Source organism: Drosophila subobscura, chromosome O, assembly GCF_008121235.1.
Source record: "Drosophila subobscura isolate 14011-0131.10 chromosome O, UCBerk_Dsub_1.0, whole genome shotgun sequence".
Lineage (NCBI taxonomy): Eukaryota > Metazoa > Arthropoda > Insecta > Diptera > Drosophilidae > Drosophila > Drosophila subobscura.
In genome coordinates this window covers 28,724,341-28,739,968 of record NC_048533.1, presented here as the reverse complement: position 1 = coordinate 28,739,968, position 15,628 = coordinate 28,724,341, and the positions used below count along the sequence as shown (strand labels likewise).

General features: G+C 39.7%; 4 protein-coding genes across 9 annotated transcripts; 2 read left to right on the top strand and 2 right to left on the bottom strand.

Moving 5' to 3' along the window:
* Positions 1-190: 190 nt before the first annotated feature.
* Positions 191-1,755, top strand: LOC117899198 (SAYSvFN domain-containing protein 1). 2 transcript variants are annotated; one of them, XM_034809071.1, is made up of 3 exons: positions 191-198; positions 1,022-1,178; positions 1,302-1,755. In XM_034809071.1, exons 2-3 carry the CDS (start codon positions 1,032-1,034, stop codon positions 1,689-1,691), a joined length of 537 nt encoding a protein of 178 aa, XP_034664962.1. In that variant the 5' UTR covers positions 191-198; positions 1,022-1,031; the 3' UTR covers positions 1,692-1,755. The 2 variants fall into 2 exon arrangements, with proteins under 2 accessions (XP_034664962.1, XP_034664961.1); XM_034809070.1 differs by having other exon boundaries at positions 1,022-1,196; positions 1,302-1,752.
* Positions 1,756-1,765: 10 nt separating this feature from the next.
* Positions 1,766-5,966, bottom strand: LOC117899194. Of its 2 annotated transcripts, XM_034809057.1 has the most exons (6): positions 5,868-5,966; positions 5,254-5,662; positions 5,086-5,197; positions 4,879-5,018; positions 3,430-4,795; positions 1,766-3,375 (listed from the first exon to the last, which is right to left on the bottom strand). In XM_034809057.1, the coding sequence occupies exons 2-6, from the start codon at positions 5,588-5,590 to the stop codon at positions 2,262-2,264; spliced, it is 3,069 nt and encodes a 1,022-aa protein (XP_034664948.1). In that variant the 5' UTR covers positions 5,591-5,662; positions 5,868-5,966; the 3' UTR covers positions 1,766-2,261. The 2 variants fall into 2 exon arrangements, with proteins under 2 accessions (XP_034664948.1, XP_034664949.1); XM_034809058.1 differs by lacking the exons at positions 4,879-5,018; positions 5,254-5,662; positions 5,868-5,966 and having other exon boundaries at positions 5,086-5,174.
* Positions 5,967-7,844: 1,878 nt separating this feature from the next.
* Positions 7,845-13,689, top strand: LOC117899195 (tyrosine kinase receptor Cad96Ca). Of its 4 annotated transcripts, none has more exons than XM_034809060.1 (11): positions 7,845-7,972; positions 8,880-9,060; positions 9,462-9,724; positions 9,803-10,576; positions 10,643-10,892; positions 10,980-11,068; positions 12,473-12,612; positions 12,740-12,845; positions 12,913-13,052; positions 13,120-13,261; positions 13,327-13,688. In XM_034809060.1, exons 2-11 carry the CDS (start codon positions 8,883-8,885, stop codon positions 13,549-13,551), a joined length of 2,307 nt encoding a protein of 768 aa, XP_034664951.1. In that variant the 5' UTR covers positions 7,845-7,972; positions 8,880-8,882; the 3' UTR covers positions 13,552-13,688. The 4 variants fall into 4 exon arrangements, with proteins under 4 accessions (XP_034664951.1, XP_034664953.1, XP_034664952.1 ...); XM_034809062.1 differs by having other exon boundaries at positions 7,866-7,972; positions 8,895-9,060; XM_034809061.1 differs by having other exon boundaries at positions 7,879-7,972; positions 8,903-9,060; positions 13,327-13,689.
* A 385-nt stretch (positions 13,690-14,074) lies between these two features.
* LOC117896036 lies at positions 14,075-15,019 on the bottom strand. Its single transcript, XM_034804045.1, has 2 exons — positions 14,842-15,019; positions 14,075-14,780 (listed from the first exon to the last, which is right to left on the bottom strand). Exons 1-2 carry the CDS (start codon positions 15,017-15,019, stop codon positions 14,191-14,193), a joined length of 768 nt encoding a protein of 255 aa, XP_034659936.1. The 3' UTR covers positions 14,075-14,190.
* Positions 15,020-15,628: the final 609 nt, after the last annotated feature.

Here is a 15,628-nt window from a genome sequence, read left to right as displayed (position 1 = left end):
ACGTTATGAGCCAGCGTAAAAAAATCAAGTTTGTATACTTTGGCAATGCACACGATCACGTTTTTCTAAAACTTGTTCAATCAAGCTTACTAAATGATGTACATAAATTTCACAACAATCATTCGCTTTGCAGACGATCCTTGTAATTTCAGTACTTAAGGAGTATAGGAGTATGTACATACATACATATATTCAATTGTAATTTGAACATTTAGCTTTTAGTTCGCCCACCTGCCCCTGGGGGTAGCCACTGCAAATTAATTTCTTCATTCTGGCTATAATAATAGTCCGATCTATTCCTATTCCCATAATGTGTCAAGTCAAGTACACTCAGATCCGAAAAAAGTTTGCTTGCAGCTGAGTGTGACCAGAGGTGTTAACTTCATGCCGCATGGTTACGATGCTCAGGCAAAATAGTGAACAAAAAATGGATCCAAGCAGGAGATTACTTATAGTGGGATTGATGGCTCTTGTGTTCAAATATTTGTCAAGCCCATATCTGCGGGAAAGAAACAATATTATTGAGTGAGTACTAGAAGTGTAAAAAAAATAATTTTATGAATACCAAAAAAGTTCCTCTTTTTCAGCCAAACATAAAAATCAGCTATAAAGCCTTCACCTGGATAAAGTCTTAAGCGTGGGACTCAGATCGTCCAAACATTGTGTCGGCTAAGGCAGCTATATATTTTTGTATGTATATATGTACATATATCCATAAGGGAAAATGTTACTGATCTGAGTAGTTCTGCTCAGTGTGGCTGTATTTTTTAATTTAATAATTTTCCAAGCGCTGAGAAAATATTTGTTCGCTCCAAATTCAATTTGGGCAATATTAAAACCAAATCCGTTTTGCTTATAAACTGAAGCAAAATCCAACTGAACTCGGTCAACAGAGTGCCACTAATATTTTCTAAACCTATCGATGTACGAAATGTTTGTTTCATTCGTTTCGCATATCGCGTAATGTGAGTTTCGATGTATCGATATAATGTTATTATTATTCTGACAACACTTAATGTAGTACAATTTATATGGCTGATTTTCAAGAACAGCTGAAAGAATATCGCCTAAAGAAGCGAAGGAAGGAAACGCTTGAAAGCATAAAAGACAAATTTCACAGATTCTGGATGTTTGGCACTGGATCCACTAGTAATGACACTAAAATCGATTTGCAACAGGTACCGTCCACGTACAATGTAAGTGCATACAGAGATACATATGTACATATGTATGTACATACATTTGTTGACATGTTTAAAAGGAAATATGAATTTAATTTCAAAACAATTGTTTATTTGTAGCCTTCAAGCAACAAGCCCGAATTGTTTGAGGAAAACTCGCACGATGAATCACTGTCCTCCAGTGCAAACGAATTGGTGGAAGAAAGGGACACTGTTCCCGAAACCCAAAACCATACAGAGGGAAACGTACTGAAGTATACTCTTTGGACTGTATATCTTCTTTTTTGGATAACTCTCTACGTAATAGCCATTGAACTGAAGTTTGGATTGGTTTATCTCATGTTTTCTGCCCTGTTTGGTATTTACTTTAATACGAGAACGGGCCCTAAAAAGCAAAATGAGATCAGCGCATACAGTGTTTTTAACAAGAATTTTGAGAGTATAGATGGTACACTGAAGGCAGAACAATTCGAACGTGAAATTCGATACGGCTCAGGAAGTGTTAAATAAATGTACATTTGTATATGGAGCTTGACCTTTTTAGATCTTTATTAAAATGTATGCATAAATATGACATAATTTTCATAAAACCGAAGATAGAATTCTACATGTCCTCTGAATGTTAAAAATGCATACAAATGTAAGGGAGCTAACTATCGGTGTTAATCTTCCTAGAGAAGATTCCGCACGAGAACGAGACAGTTGCGGATAAGTATTTTCAAGACTCGATTATGCATTGATTTGGATTCTACTCAGATCATCATTGAAACGAAACTCTTGGCTCGCGGCTGCTTTACTATGAATGCTATAAAATTGTAAAATAGCACAAATAGTAAGCATAATGGAAAAATACAGACCCCAGTAAAAGGTTAGTGTTGATGGTAAATAAGTTCTATGTAAAAATGTTATATTAGTATTTTTTGAACTGGGGGAATTTCTGTTTATTTACCATTAAATAATTAACCAAATAACCAAACATTAAAGCTGCCATTTCAAGTTAATTGGGGATCTATTAATTATATGTATATACATTTCAATCTATCTTTAATTAATTAGTCTAAGCCAGGTAGTCTCGGAATTCTAGCATTTCGCCGAACATGATTTTCGTGAAGGCAGTAAACATAAGATGCTCAGTGCCATAACTATATGCCAGACTGAGTGAATAATGTGATAATTTTGCTTGGTTTGCAGAAAAGCATAACACACCAAGCCTACGCAGACAAGGCAAATGCCAAAAGGCAGCCAAACTGCCAAGTAGCGACGAGACGGGTACATTTTGCGAGTTTGGGCACAGCGAATGCCCCAGCTGGTCGAAATAATGCAGATTCCAGTCAATGCTGGTGCGAGAAAGACCCACAGGCTCTGTTTATTGAGCTCTGTTCCAAATGCTAGTAAAATAGCGCCGAACATATGCAAAGGTGCAGCAAGCTGTTGTCGGATGTCGGCCATAGCCACGAGAGTTACCCAGATAGCCAAAAGTCCGCAATAGAAATCGCAAAACTGTAACACACCAATTTTGACCAGGCAAAAGCTGTATTCCTCCTCACCCGAGTCGCAGGCATGATAGAAAGCAGAAAAGAACATTGCAAAGAAATAAATTACGCCTTCTGTAAAGTAGCGGCGACTGAGAGCGACGTAAATGCTCGGAAAGAAGATCAAGTTACTTAAAGTTAGCAGCAATGTTGCCAGTAGGATAGACATATTAGTAGGAACCTGAGAATCTTCTGTACAGTCCCAACCCCGATATCCCTTCATGCATACGCATGTGGAAAAAACAAAGCCGCCGGACATGTAGTGATAACAGCGGCCAAATTGACCGCAACGTCCTGCCACGCAAGGACTCGATGACACGGAAAACACCACTGACGTGTTACAGTCGTTGACTGCAAACGGTTCCTCCAAGGCAGTTTTGTGATATATCTCATATAGGCGAGCCACGTCGTCGTAGTTGGAAGTGCATTGATAATCCATCATGCACTCCTTCAATTTTAAAATCTCCGTTTCATTCATGCCAGCCAAGCACTCTGGCGATTCTATGCAGGCTTCGTATTCGTTAGCAGCACCAGCACAGGGACACGGAGAGCGCATTTCCTTCAGGAGGTTTTTATGATGTCCAACGAATTTCTTGATACTATCGTTTATTGCACCACGTGACGTTTCTGCTCCATGGCAGTAGAGTCCCATGGTCACGTACCTAAAGAATTGTTGAATGAAGGTTATGAATGCTTTTAATGAAGTATAAACTTGCCATCGTCCACCTTCAGGAAAGGGAACATGAATTAGACCAACGCTATCCGTGTTGTTCACTATTTTTGAGGCGTTTCTCAGACGCTGCCCGTACCGGCACTTGTCCGGCCATGTGGGAACTCCGGGCTCTCCCAATTGCATACAAACAACTATTTGTATGCTGTGATTGTTGGATTTGATCCGCACTTGGTCTTTTGGCAGGACAGTGTCTTCTAGATCGCTTATCAGTTTTTCAGCTAGAATGCCGTCACGCTCGGAGGCTGGCGAAAGAACGGGGGGAGGCATCTTTATATCGGCATTCGTATGCAGAGCATGCTTCATGGACACGGCGAATGTCAGTGTGCCTCCAATGTCATTAACTTCGCCAAGGTCAAATGAGAATCCTGAAGCAGAGTCCGTCGTTAAGTTGAGGACGGCCGGGACGGTGCCATTTTCATCTGGCTTGAGATCATAATCAAACATAAAGAACTCGCGATACGTTTGTCTCAGCAGTGAGTAAAAGTTCATGTTAAGAAAGCGCGTCGGCGTCCAAGGGTGAAAGTGGTTGGTTTCGTTATCACTGATAGGCTCTGCGAAATGAAAATCGATTTGCATGGCATACGATACATTTTGGTCCGGCATATCCAGTTTTGGCATGCCAATAAGCTTTTCCAACAAACGACGCTCTGATTCTAAAAAGAGATCGGTTTCTGCATCTCCTTCTTTTGCTGTCTTAATTTGTTCCTCTTTGCCAACAAATGTCAGCTTGGCATAGTGCCATGTGTTCGGCTGCACACGAAACTGAATTGAGATTTCCTTCGTCTGATTTGGCCGGATCACCGTACCATGAATATTGTTGTGTTCGGCCTCGCTAGCAATACTTTCCAGAGGGTATGCATTTGCTTGAACATAGAATCCAACGTCTGGACAGTGTACACACTCTTCTACGAACGAGATACGTGCCGTGGCAACACCAACGTCGTCAGGCACATAGAACTTGTAAGTAGTTTCGTTGTTGCCAGTTGGTGCTTCGGAGCTTCTGTCAGTGTCGTGGCGCTTCGACCCGGACGTTGGGGTATTGTGAGTGATATTTTGGAATTGAGCAGATCTTTTGGTTTTTGTACTAGGAGCATCCGATAGGTGTTGTCTTTTACCCAGTTGTCTAAGTTTCTTTTGAGTGCCGTGCAGAGAACGTCTTTGGTCTTGAGCGCTCCCGTTTACAGGATGCTCGATGGTCAGGTCAGCTTGGGATTTTCTATTTGGGTCCTTAAGAATAACAATCTTCGTTAGATTTCCATTGTGTACTTGACCACTATTTAAAATAATCGGGCGGAAGCGCCTCACAGACATCTCAGCCATCAGCAACGTGTCACATGATGCAGCGAGGCCTGAAAGTATCGAAAACAAGAACGATTGAATTTGAGATATACCCTGGATATGCAGTTGATTCATAAACATAACATTTGTTTACCTTGCTGCTCAATGCGATCATTACTTGGATCTGTCCAACTGACAAATGCCACGGCAAACCAGTTGCCTATGTGAGGACCCTGTATATCAATACGCTGTTGCACCTCATTGGACTGGAATTGTAGGCTATAAACTTTAGACCTGTAACATTGTAAAATTTGAACCAGAATAAACATTGTATTATTATATATTAAGTAATGTATCATACCTGTGCTCAGGACTGAGAAAGTTATTCGGAAAAGTAATATTTTCAGGGCTAATAACTGGGTAGCTGCTTGCCTTCAAGTGCAACGTAACGTCCTTAACTTTGCACTTTCGTTCTGAAAAGTATGAGTTAGTTATTGCATATGAAATTCCGAGTATTTGTTGTACTAACGAAAGGCATTCTTTGATTCCTCAAATGCTTTAAAGGTAAAATAAGCATCCCGAGAATCCGGTGGAATACGGAAGTGCAAAATAGCGACATCCTTGTAGGATGTGTACTTGAGCAAAGAGTTTGATGGCAGTCGGACGATCTGCTCGTGATCGGCTGGTATTTTAATTTCTTCGGGTTTTTCCTTCGAAAGTTCACCTGTCAAAAATTTATTCTCCATTGCTTTGGGCAGTACTTGAACTCTAGAATCCACAATGATCAGTCGATGGTCGATTATAAGTAGCGAAATAACTACTAGAGGTACACAGTTAGTACGATATATGGATGTCTCAATCATCATTTATTAATGTAAGGTCCGAAGTGAGTATTCATTAGTTAACGTCAGTAAATCAGCTACATTTGGGCGCCTTTACTGGAATAGAAAAAAACAATTTACATTTAGTCATCAATATTATTAGTAGGGTAAGAAAAGTAGGGAACAAGTAAAATGTTTGACAGATCGCCTTTTAACTGAGAAGGAATTAATGCAATGTTTAGATTTCTCTTAAGTTTGCACACATATGACATAGATTTAAATTTGTGTGTAGCTTAAAAATGTTAAAAACATAGCCACTTACAGCTTGTGTTTTTGTTGTAGTTGCGAAAGTGCTTTTGGAACGAATTTAAAGGTTTTAGTAGCAAGAAAATCACAATAGCACCGAGTTCATTGAGAGCGATACTCTAGGCAACTGAAGCTTGTTGATTTCGGTTGTACAACTCATATTGGACCTGCTGCCTTATCAGTGCTAACAAGTTCGAATGAATTCTTATTGCATTATTATACGAGTACACACACACACACACACACACACACACACACACATGTGTTCTTCTTCGCAAGCTTATCAGTCCCGTTATCAAATATTCAACTAATTCTTTCGAAGTAAATATTGAATCGTTCGTTTTCTTGATTACAGATTTATGTTTCGTTCGTACATTTATGCGCTTATTATATTACATTTATTAATGTTAATTTATTATTGTTCACGGTACAGATGTCAGTACAAAATCGCATTTTTGACCTTAAAAATTTAACAAAATGCAATTTTAGAGCTTTTTTCCATCATTTTCGATTCTCTGAAGGTAACTTTCTATCACTGGGCCGATTTAGGGCTTAAAAGTTTTGTGCATTACATACATACATATGTATGTATATACATAAATTCATTTAGCCGCTTTCGAGCTTTGAATAGCTTATCGATTTATTTTATTGGGACGAAGGACTCATATGTACATACATATGTACATATCTATGTACAAATTTCCTACTCTCTAGCGTCTTTCCTCGCCCTTATTTGGGTTCTTTTCGTTTTTCTTGTTAATCAGTAACTATCACTGTCTCTCAAGGATAGCCTTTAATATTTTATTTTGGGAAGCATCTTATACTGCCAAAAATTCAGTAAAACTAATGTTTTTCATGGATGGTTTCCTTTTTCAGGAGTTGTAGTGCATTCAAAGAGCGATTTGAGATACTTGCCAATAAGATAATGGCCACATCGTCAATAACAGCGTAGGTCTGTGCGGACGACACGAAGGACGATTATGTTTCTCTGCTCTGTCTCTGCTCTCAAGCATTACTCGTAAACAATACTTATGTACACTCTATCGTCGGAGATGTTGACAAGAGATGTCTTCTACATTAATGTTTATTAAAAATTATTAAACCTACGTTAGTATGCTCAGTGCTGTCGGTTTGTTTTGGTGTTTGCTTTCCGTTGTCGTTGGAGACGCTGCAATTGCAATCGACCGCTAGGATATTGTCCTTTGAAAAGACAGTAGCTTTGACTGATGATAACCATTCACAAAACCATAGTTCCTGGTACATAAAGTCTAATCCATATCAATTGATTAACTTGAGTTGTGAAATAGTTAAACCCCTGAATATTTGTTTATGTTTAAAGGTGAGTAATCAAACAAAGCCAAAATCAGTTGATACTTGCCGATTCATTAATTTTCCTTTTCAATTCAGACAGTGAGTCGATATGGGTCATATCGGTTAAGGGTTTGGTGATTTTCGTCGTCACTCTTGCATAAAACCAAAGACTTCAAAATAATTGTATAATTGATTTTACGAATTTTTCAACTTTGTAAAAATAAAATATCAACCTATTTTTAGCCTCCGAAAATAAGTAAAATTAATTATTATAATTGTTGTTGAACTTTGTTATCTAGAATTTTTAATATATTTTATATTTCTTGGGCTTAAAATACTTTAAAATTAGTATTTCTGCAGGCTTGGCGTGTTGTTGATCTGAAAGAGAGTATAAGAGAGTCTCTTTGCAAGCGTTTGTTCATTTTCGTTCAATAACTAATGTAAAGTCACGAGAATTTTCGTGAAAGCAAAGTTGCCTGAGTTGTAGAATGTAACTCTCTGTTTATATTCGGAGATACGCAATGTAGAAACCTAACAATTAACCTATGATATGATCGCCTGCGTTACAGAAACAACTTTGTGATAGTAGAGAGGCAGTGCCAGAGAGGAGAGAGAGAGAGAGAGGCAGAAGGAATAAGCAAAAGTTCGTTGCTTCAAGCCAAAACAAGTTTTTGGTTTGAGAGTGTGCGGTGCGAAGTTGTTGACGCTAGACTGGGCGGACAGTTCATTCCTCGAAGTGTTGGCGAGTTGTTGTTCGTTCCGAGTTGTCAAACGGACGGTCCGTGCGCCCATGGCCCTCACTGCCATTAAGTAATACGCAGCCCGAGAAAGTTTTGTGAAGTTTTAGCATTTATTTGTGTACAATTCAACAATTCAACAAACCCAAAAAATTATTAAAATGCTAATACTTATGGTTTGCATGACTAATAAAACAAATTAGTACTGTGAGTGGACTATTAAACGACATAAACGTGCTTAGAGCTGCACCGAAATCCATGAAATATGTATTTAAATGTACATATGTACATATACATATATGTACATACATACATACATGCGTGTTTATATATGTATGAACTTTTGGTTTTTGCGAGCATGTGGCTTAGGAGACAATGCTTATACATTTTACAGCATTCGGATCGCTAACTCTATCTTCTCTTCATCTTACTGTAGATGTAAATCTATATTTCTTTCTCTGTGATCCAATAATTTAATGCACATAGATTTTGATTTTATGTACATAAATACTTGCACACATATGTACATACATATGTACGAGAACAGTCATACTGGTTCCGTTTTACTATTGCGCCATGCCATGCACCCGATGCTGAAAATGTTCAAAAGAGAAATCGCGGACCCGTTTTATTTAGCGTACTTATGTATGTATGTGTGTGTGTGTGTGTGTGTATAAGTATGCGTATACACATGTACGCATTTTCTTCAAGCTAAGTATGAGTTGTGCCCTTGATGGAAATATGGAAATTCCGGACTTGGCTATAGCGATTCATGCTTATCATGGTGCTTATGAATTGATTTATGTATGTACGTACATACATTATTATATGTATGTACATGTGTATGTACATGTATCTACTATGTGTAGTGCCTATAGTCTTCTTGTGCGCTATAAACTGTAAAACTGTAAAGCCGTTACACATTCGCGACTACTGTGCTCCCCTCAAAGTGTTTGATTTGTTTTATTTTTGATCAAAAGTGTATGCACCCAAAGTCCTTTAGAGATCTAGAAAACTTCGCAATGGAACTCCAGCATGGACACATTTGCAATCACCAGAGCCGTTCGAAATTGTGCAAACAAAACATTTTTACATGCAGAAGGAATTTCTCCATTGCAATATTAATAGCCACAGCTGGAGTCTTATCTTTAATATCCAAAGGTGAGAAACATTTATTTCGATTTGCATGTATTGTTGATCTAGATAGTTGCAAATAAACAAACGGACCAGCCGAGGGGTCAATACGCTCTTCCAATACCTGACGGATGAAACAATGAAATGACCACACTACAAATGCGAAAATGGTGGGCAAAACTAATTGTCTTGCTCTTGAAGTCGTACAATAATCCAAGCCTCCCGTGGGCGCGATTTCGTTACTTTTGTCATGACCGTGAATATTTGACTATGCTGAGACATTCGTACACACATACATATGTACATTTGTATGTATTTTTGTACACTCTGTACTCCAAAAATATAACAAGAAATGTTCTCTTAGTCATGTGTGGGATCTGCAGGGCAATTTCTTCCTTTTAAATTAGTCTTTTTCTTTTTTCCTGCAGCTGAGGCTAATGATCAAAATGCGCCTCCAATTTTATATGTCCGCGAACGCAACTGGCGTATTTCAGAAGCAGAAAAAGTGGGACAAATAATAGACCGTGTCCGTGCCGAGGATCCCGATGGTGATGAGTTGCTGTTTGGCATTGAGCCGCGCTTTCTGCCTCCACAAGGAAGTGACGGAGGGGCCAGCACACCGGAGAAATTGCCATTTCATATTGATTCACAAACTGGTGTTGTCTATCTCAATGAAAGCCTGATGGGCCGTGTAAGTAAAAGTACCAAATCGAATTGTAAAACTATCAATAATGCCTCTTGGAATATGAATTTGATTTGATGTTTGCAGGCCGGCCAGAACTTTCTCATATACATAACTGTCACCGATGGACGCTACACAGCGAAAAATGAAGTCTTCATCAACATATTGGGTCAGCGGGAGAATATGTATGGCTATCGACCGCAGACATCTATCTCGAATGTGGTACACAACATTTCGCAGTTCCTTCCCTCTTTTGATCAACTGCCCGGCGTTCAGTCCATCAGGAATGGACTGCCAAATAACCGACCAGCTTTCAATTTTTCGCCTGGGCCTCAGGGCAGCAACAGTGGTATACCTTTCGGTAACTTCTACCCACGCTTTCCGAGCTCCAATGACAGAGCAGAAGCTGGCTCTGAGGAAAAAAAAGAGACAACGGCTACAACGATATTAGGCGCATCGACGGAGAAAAGTCGCACCAAACTCACTCCCGTAGTAGATAATACATCCACCAGGCCAGAAGAGACATCGACAAAGACGCTGCCAGATGGGAGTGGGAATACCATAACCATTTTTTCGATAAAGTCCACCACCATTCCAATTGTTGTCACTATTTGCGGCTTCGTTGCAACTATTTCTGTCTTCCTCGGCTACATTTGCCGTCATCGGCTTTGCGCTATTAGTAGAACCCTCAAGAAATCAAAAGAGAAGGAAGAGCTGGCCAAGAAATCTAATCAGAGCCAGACAATAAACACGCTTAGTGACGATGGACGCAACTCAATGGTAATGCAGCAGTGGCAAGGACCAGTCGCCTTTGCCAATCGCTATGTTGCTTGGGAGCTGGACCAACCGATTCCGACAGTTGTGAGTACCGACTGCAACTCAAACCCATTATTTATTGGAAAAGATATTAATCGAGTTTTGTTGCAGGCAACGTCGCAATTATCAACAAGTGTGATAAGCAGTGCTGATGCTTCTGTTACCGGGCCTGACCCGGTAGTCAACTCAATGCCAGTGACTCTTAGGTCGGGAAACAGTTCAGTGGCGCCGGAAAATGGCTTGGTCGTCGATGCCAACAGTGATCGCTGGGAATTCCCAAGATACCGACTGAAGTTCTTCAACATATTGGGCGAAGGTGCTTTTGGGCAAGTCTGGCGCTGTGAAGCCACAGACATTAATGGTAAGTAATCTCTATGTCTCCATGTTTTCTGTGTTCTGAATTTTTTGTACTGACAACTATTCCCATAATAAATGTATTTTTTTTTAGGTTTTGAAGGCATTACCACTGTTGCCGTAAAAACCCTGAAGGAAAGCGCCACTGAAGTTGATCGAAAGGATCTATTGTCCGAGTTGGAGGTAAGTACGCGCCCATTACAGCTGATATTTCCAGACGCTGTATTTAAGTCAAAGTATGCAGCTAGTTGTCACACTTTGTAGAGTCTTACAATACAAACACCTTTAAAAGTTGATGCTGTTCATACAACTATACATACAAATATGTATAGAGAAAGGTAAAGAGCAGTTTTTGAGTAATAAGAGCAGCTGATTGCAGTTGTAAACAAGAAAAGTAAAATTCCCAAAGATACAGATGTACATTCATACATACATACATATGTAGATCTTAATGTTTGGCTAGCAAAGCAATTGTACATAGATCAAATATTGGCATTGGGTAGTCTAGGTCACAATAGGGTCCCCACCGGAGCAATCGTCCATTCATTTTAACCATTTCATACGATTAGGTAAATAATTGCGACTGTTGTAATGCGATATTATTAAGTATCGATATTTTTCTTGCCGTCTTTCACAAATTTCACACTACACAGTGAGTTTGTTTACATTTTGTATGCGGACGTTACATGTGTACTTCTCTACATACATACATACATACATATGTATAAAGACATACTTACAAATATTTGATGTAACCGCAGCGTAAAGATACATACATTTTATGCCTTTTCTACGATAGAAATTTAATGTCAGAGCAATGGATGGATGATTTGTTTACTGCACTCATGACGATTTGCGAACTTGTTCTCGCAGTTTATAACCGCTGTGAACATTTGTATCCTCAAACTGTTGTATGCGCAAAATCCGAACTATTTGAGGCCTATTGCCCTTGCTTACGCTGCTACCCAGAATCGACTGTATTGCACCAAATCAGAACATATTTCACTGCACCGTACAAACGACTTGAATTGGATATTTGGTGGGATAATTAAACTAATTTTCTGAATTTATAAACTAATTGCACACGTATTGCTAGCGGCCCGAGTTAAATGGACGAGAGGACGTCAGGAAAATTTGGGCCCCTTCTTTAACATATTTAGAGCCCCTGTTATGTTAAGCGCTGTGTTACTGCGAGAGGCAGCACCGAGTAACAGCTAAACAACAGCTCTGTTCGAGACCACAGCATCCTCTCTGTTAAACATGCGCATTGGCCATTTCAGAGTTTGTCGCAAGGATGTGACTTTTGCAGACTTTACTCTCTTTTTTGTTGTTAAATGTTAATGTTAATTAATTAATATTCTTGCCTCCAATGTCATGCCCTTTACCCCTAAAGCAGCAAAAATGTAAGAATGTAGGAACAAATGACAAGAACCATTTCCCTGAACACCAGTTCAAAACTAGATCAGACCAATTGTTAATTAATTCCATAATAGTCTGCGAACATTTGTTTAAAGAGAAAGGATACGACCAAACATAAATAATTTGTTAATTTCGTTCATTCCTAATTGTTTTCTGTGTGATTTTAAGGTAATGAAGTCCCTGGAGCCCCATGTCAATGTTGTTCGACTATTGGGCTGCTGCACGGACAAAGATCCGACATTTGTTATAATTGAGTACGTAAATCGAGGGAAGTTACAATCATATTTACGAAGCTCAAGGGCCGAAAGGTAAGAACAAAGTTTAGATTGAAAACAAAAATATGAACCAATCACAGATACTATATACATACATATGTACATACATATGTACATCATTTACTAACTACAATTTTGTATTTTATATAATTTCCTTCAGACACTATGGGAATACACATGGAAAATCGAATATATTGACGTCATGTGACTTGACTTCTTTTATGTATCAAATTGCGAAGGGAATGGACTATTTAACGTCCCGTGGTGTAAGTATAGCAATATCTCCCATAGAAAACCCACCAAAAAACAATGAGATTTTGATTTGTATTACAGATTATTCATCGAGACTTGGCTGCGAGGAATATTCTCATCTCTGACGACCACACATGCAAAGTGGCTGATTTCGGATTTGCTCGCGATATTATAACATCAAAGATTTACGAAAGAAAAAGCGAGGGCAAGCTACCAATAAGGTAACGTTTGCTTCTTCTTTGTGCGGAATTATAAGTATTAATGTGTTATAAACCCATGCATTTGCAGATGGATGGCAACTGAATCTCTCTACGATAATATATTCTCCATCAAATCAGACATATGGAGTTTTGGTATTTTAATGTGGGAAATTGTCACGCTCGGGTCGACGCCTTACCCCGGTATATCTGCTGCCGATGTTATGAAAAAGGTTTGCAAGAGATAAACATATATTTGTAATTAGAAAGTAATATTTACTACTCACTTCTGGAACAGGTAAGGGATGGATATCGCCTGGAAAAGCCGGAGCACTGTCGCAGAGAGCTTTACAATATTATGTACTATTGCTGGTCTCAGGACCCGCATGAGCGTCCCCTATTTGGGGAAATAATTAATATGCTTGACAAACTGCTGCACACCGAAATGGACTACATCGAGCTGGAGCGGTTCCCCGACCACAATTACTATAATATCGTTAACATTAGTGGAGAGAAGCTGTAGTTCTTCGCAATCTATGTACATTTCACGTCACCCTAAGAGCTTTATTATTACGATAAGAAACCGCAGTACGCATAATAAATATGTCAAGACACTCCATCAAGTAAAAACTGGAACTGATTCTAGTTTGAAGCTGATTCAGAGCTCGCAAAAATGCTAGAATCAAGAGCTACAAATTACTTCCGCGGTTAGGCAACCATTTCCAGGTAACTCAATATCAGTCGATAGTCGGCTGTTGTGGGGCCACTGTGGCTTCACTTCGCGAGTACCGGGTTTAATTGTTGCTAAAAGTATCAGTTTGTATGTGTTTGGTCTTGATTCTAAATGTGTACATTTCGTAAATATTTGTGTATGTATTATTTTATAATAGCTAACAAATAATTTATTTTATTTATGAAGAAGTTGTACATTTGACTATCTGGAACTTTAAGACTATTTATACACATTGGACACCTTATATTAATCAACAGAATGCACATTTCTAGATCTTAAAAGTATTGAAATCCGTGAATGAACCTTGTGACATTTCTGTGAGAGTTTCCTTGCTTCAGTCCTCACATATATTCACATGCCAGCACATGAACCCCTATTGCAGCGCCCACTGCCCTCAAGTCACACAACTTGTGCAAATACCTGAATATTTCAAATGAAGTGGTCATTGTTGGAGCTATGTAGCTTGGTTTCCTCAGTCTCACGCTGCCACTCGATCAATTTAGATTGCAAAATGAGATCTTGGAAGGATCCATACTCCGAGCTTTGACGTGATTTAGCTGTGAGGCCAACATCGCCCTCATCATCGTAAAGATTGTCAAAGTCATATTCAGTGTCCTTATCAGGGTCCGCTGAAGCAGGCTCTTGCTTGTCGTAATCCACTTCATTCTGGGCATCTCGGTCGTCATAATCAGAACGAATATTGTGCTTCTGATAGAACATTTTCAATAAGTAGTCAACATTCTGGGAGGGCATGTCGGAGACCATCTTGATGGCAATTTTTCGGCGAGGTCTCTTCTTTTGTTTGAGAGGCTTGTCGTCATCGTTCAGCTCGAAGTTCAGCGAGGTTTTGAGCATACCCTTTGAAGCTGTTAGCTTTTTAAGCAAGGATCGGTAGAGACTCGTAAACTCGTCACTATGCTTCGATTTTTGAGGCATCAACATTTTCGAGTTTTCCATAATAAAGCGGTTCAGTAACTCTTTTGTTCCTTGTTGGTCCTTTTGTGATTTCAGAAGATCGACTGTAAAAAGCAAATATATTTCATTAGTTCAGGCAAAACCACAAGCAACTTGCATACATACTTTTTTCTTGTGACAGTCCGAGGGTGCTCTGGAAGACCCCCCACTCATCTTTCCGCCCCTTTGCGCTGCCTCCAGCTCTTCTGGCAGCTTCTGGCCCTTTCTCTACCCTTTTGATGTATAATGCCGAGCTGCTTTCCAGTACTGTTAGCAGTATAATAACTATTTTCGCAAAATGCATTGTGAACTGTGCTGTGCCGTGCCGTGCTGCGATGTGTTACTCTCGAGATCCACTTCAAAATGATTTGCTGATCCTGGAAGAGCCACCTTTTATACAGTTGGTCCGCAGGCTTGGCACACTGCTGGTTCGCGTTAATTCACATAACCACATACAGAAATTGCGCAGTCAACGATGCTCAGACAACGGTAGTTATTGACACTCTAGACTTTCGGGGCACAGGCGCCCGAAGTCAAGACGCGAGACTAGAGACCGGGTAGGACGACATGTGCTCGATTGAGCGTTGTTTCCTGGGAACACTTAGCGCGAGCAGTGGCAATTAAATGGCAAACCGAAACAATAAATAGTACTTCTCCGACATCACTCATGCATCGGCCCGCTTCTGTGCAGGTAGCGGGCCAGGACAACCGAACGATGTGGGAATTGGACTGCAGGAGCATAATTGAGTCGCTTACCAACGATGGGAACAGCAACGTGGTTGCGCCAATGCAATTGGTTTCATGAATGTAAGTGCGTCGCCCAGGTAGACGCTAGCCATTTAAATGCGAAAGGAAGTACAAATAAATCCTAGCGCCAGCCATAAACGGATAAACTGCGCCGATCTCTTTCGCA

Excerpts from the sequence above, each read along its gene's own strand:
- LOC117899195 (XM_034809061.1), top strand. The coding sequence starts at position 7,953 with ATGGCCCTCACTGCCATTAA. Across the intron at positions 12,846-12,912 it reads ACTATTTAACGTCCCGTGGT|ATTATTCATCGAGACTTGGC; the intron begins GTAAGTATAGCA and ends TTTGTATTACAG. Across the intron at positions 13,262-13,326 it reads CTGCCGATGTTATGAAAAAG|GTAAGGGATGGATATCGCCT; the intron begins GTTTGCAAGAGA and ends CTTCTGGAACAG.
- LOC117899194 (XM_034809057.1), bottom strand. The coding sequence starts at position 5,590 with ATGATGATTGAGACATCCATATATCGTACTAACTGTGTACCTCTAGTA. Across the intron at positions 5,198-5,253 it reads GGAATCAAAGAATGCCTTTC|AACGAAAGTGCAAAGTTAAG; the intron begins GTTAGTACAACA and ends CATACTTTTCAG. Across the intron at positions 4,796-4,878 it reads TGATCGCATTGAGCAGCAAG|GCCTCGCTGCATCATGTGAC; the intron begins GTAAACAAATGT and ends CGATACTTTCAG.
- LOC117896036 (XM_034804045.1), bottom strand. The coding sequence starts at position 15,019 with ATGCATTTTGCGAAAATAGTTATTATACTGCTAACAGTACTGGAAAGC. Across the intron at positions 14,781-14,841 it reads CGGACTGTCACAAGAAAAAA|TCGATCTTCTGAAATCACAA; the intron begins GTATGTATGCAA and ends TGCTTTTTACAG.
- LOC117899198 (XM_034809070.1), top strand. The coding sequence starts at position 1,032 with ATGGCTGATTTTCAAGAACAGCTGAAAGAATATCGCCTAAAGAAGCGA. Across the intron at positions 1,197-1,301 it reads AGGTACCGTCCACGTACAAT|CCTTCAAGCAACAAGCCCGA; the intron begins GTAAGTGCATAC and ends GTTTATTTGTAG.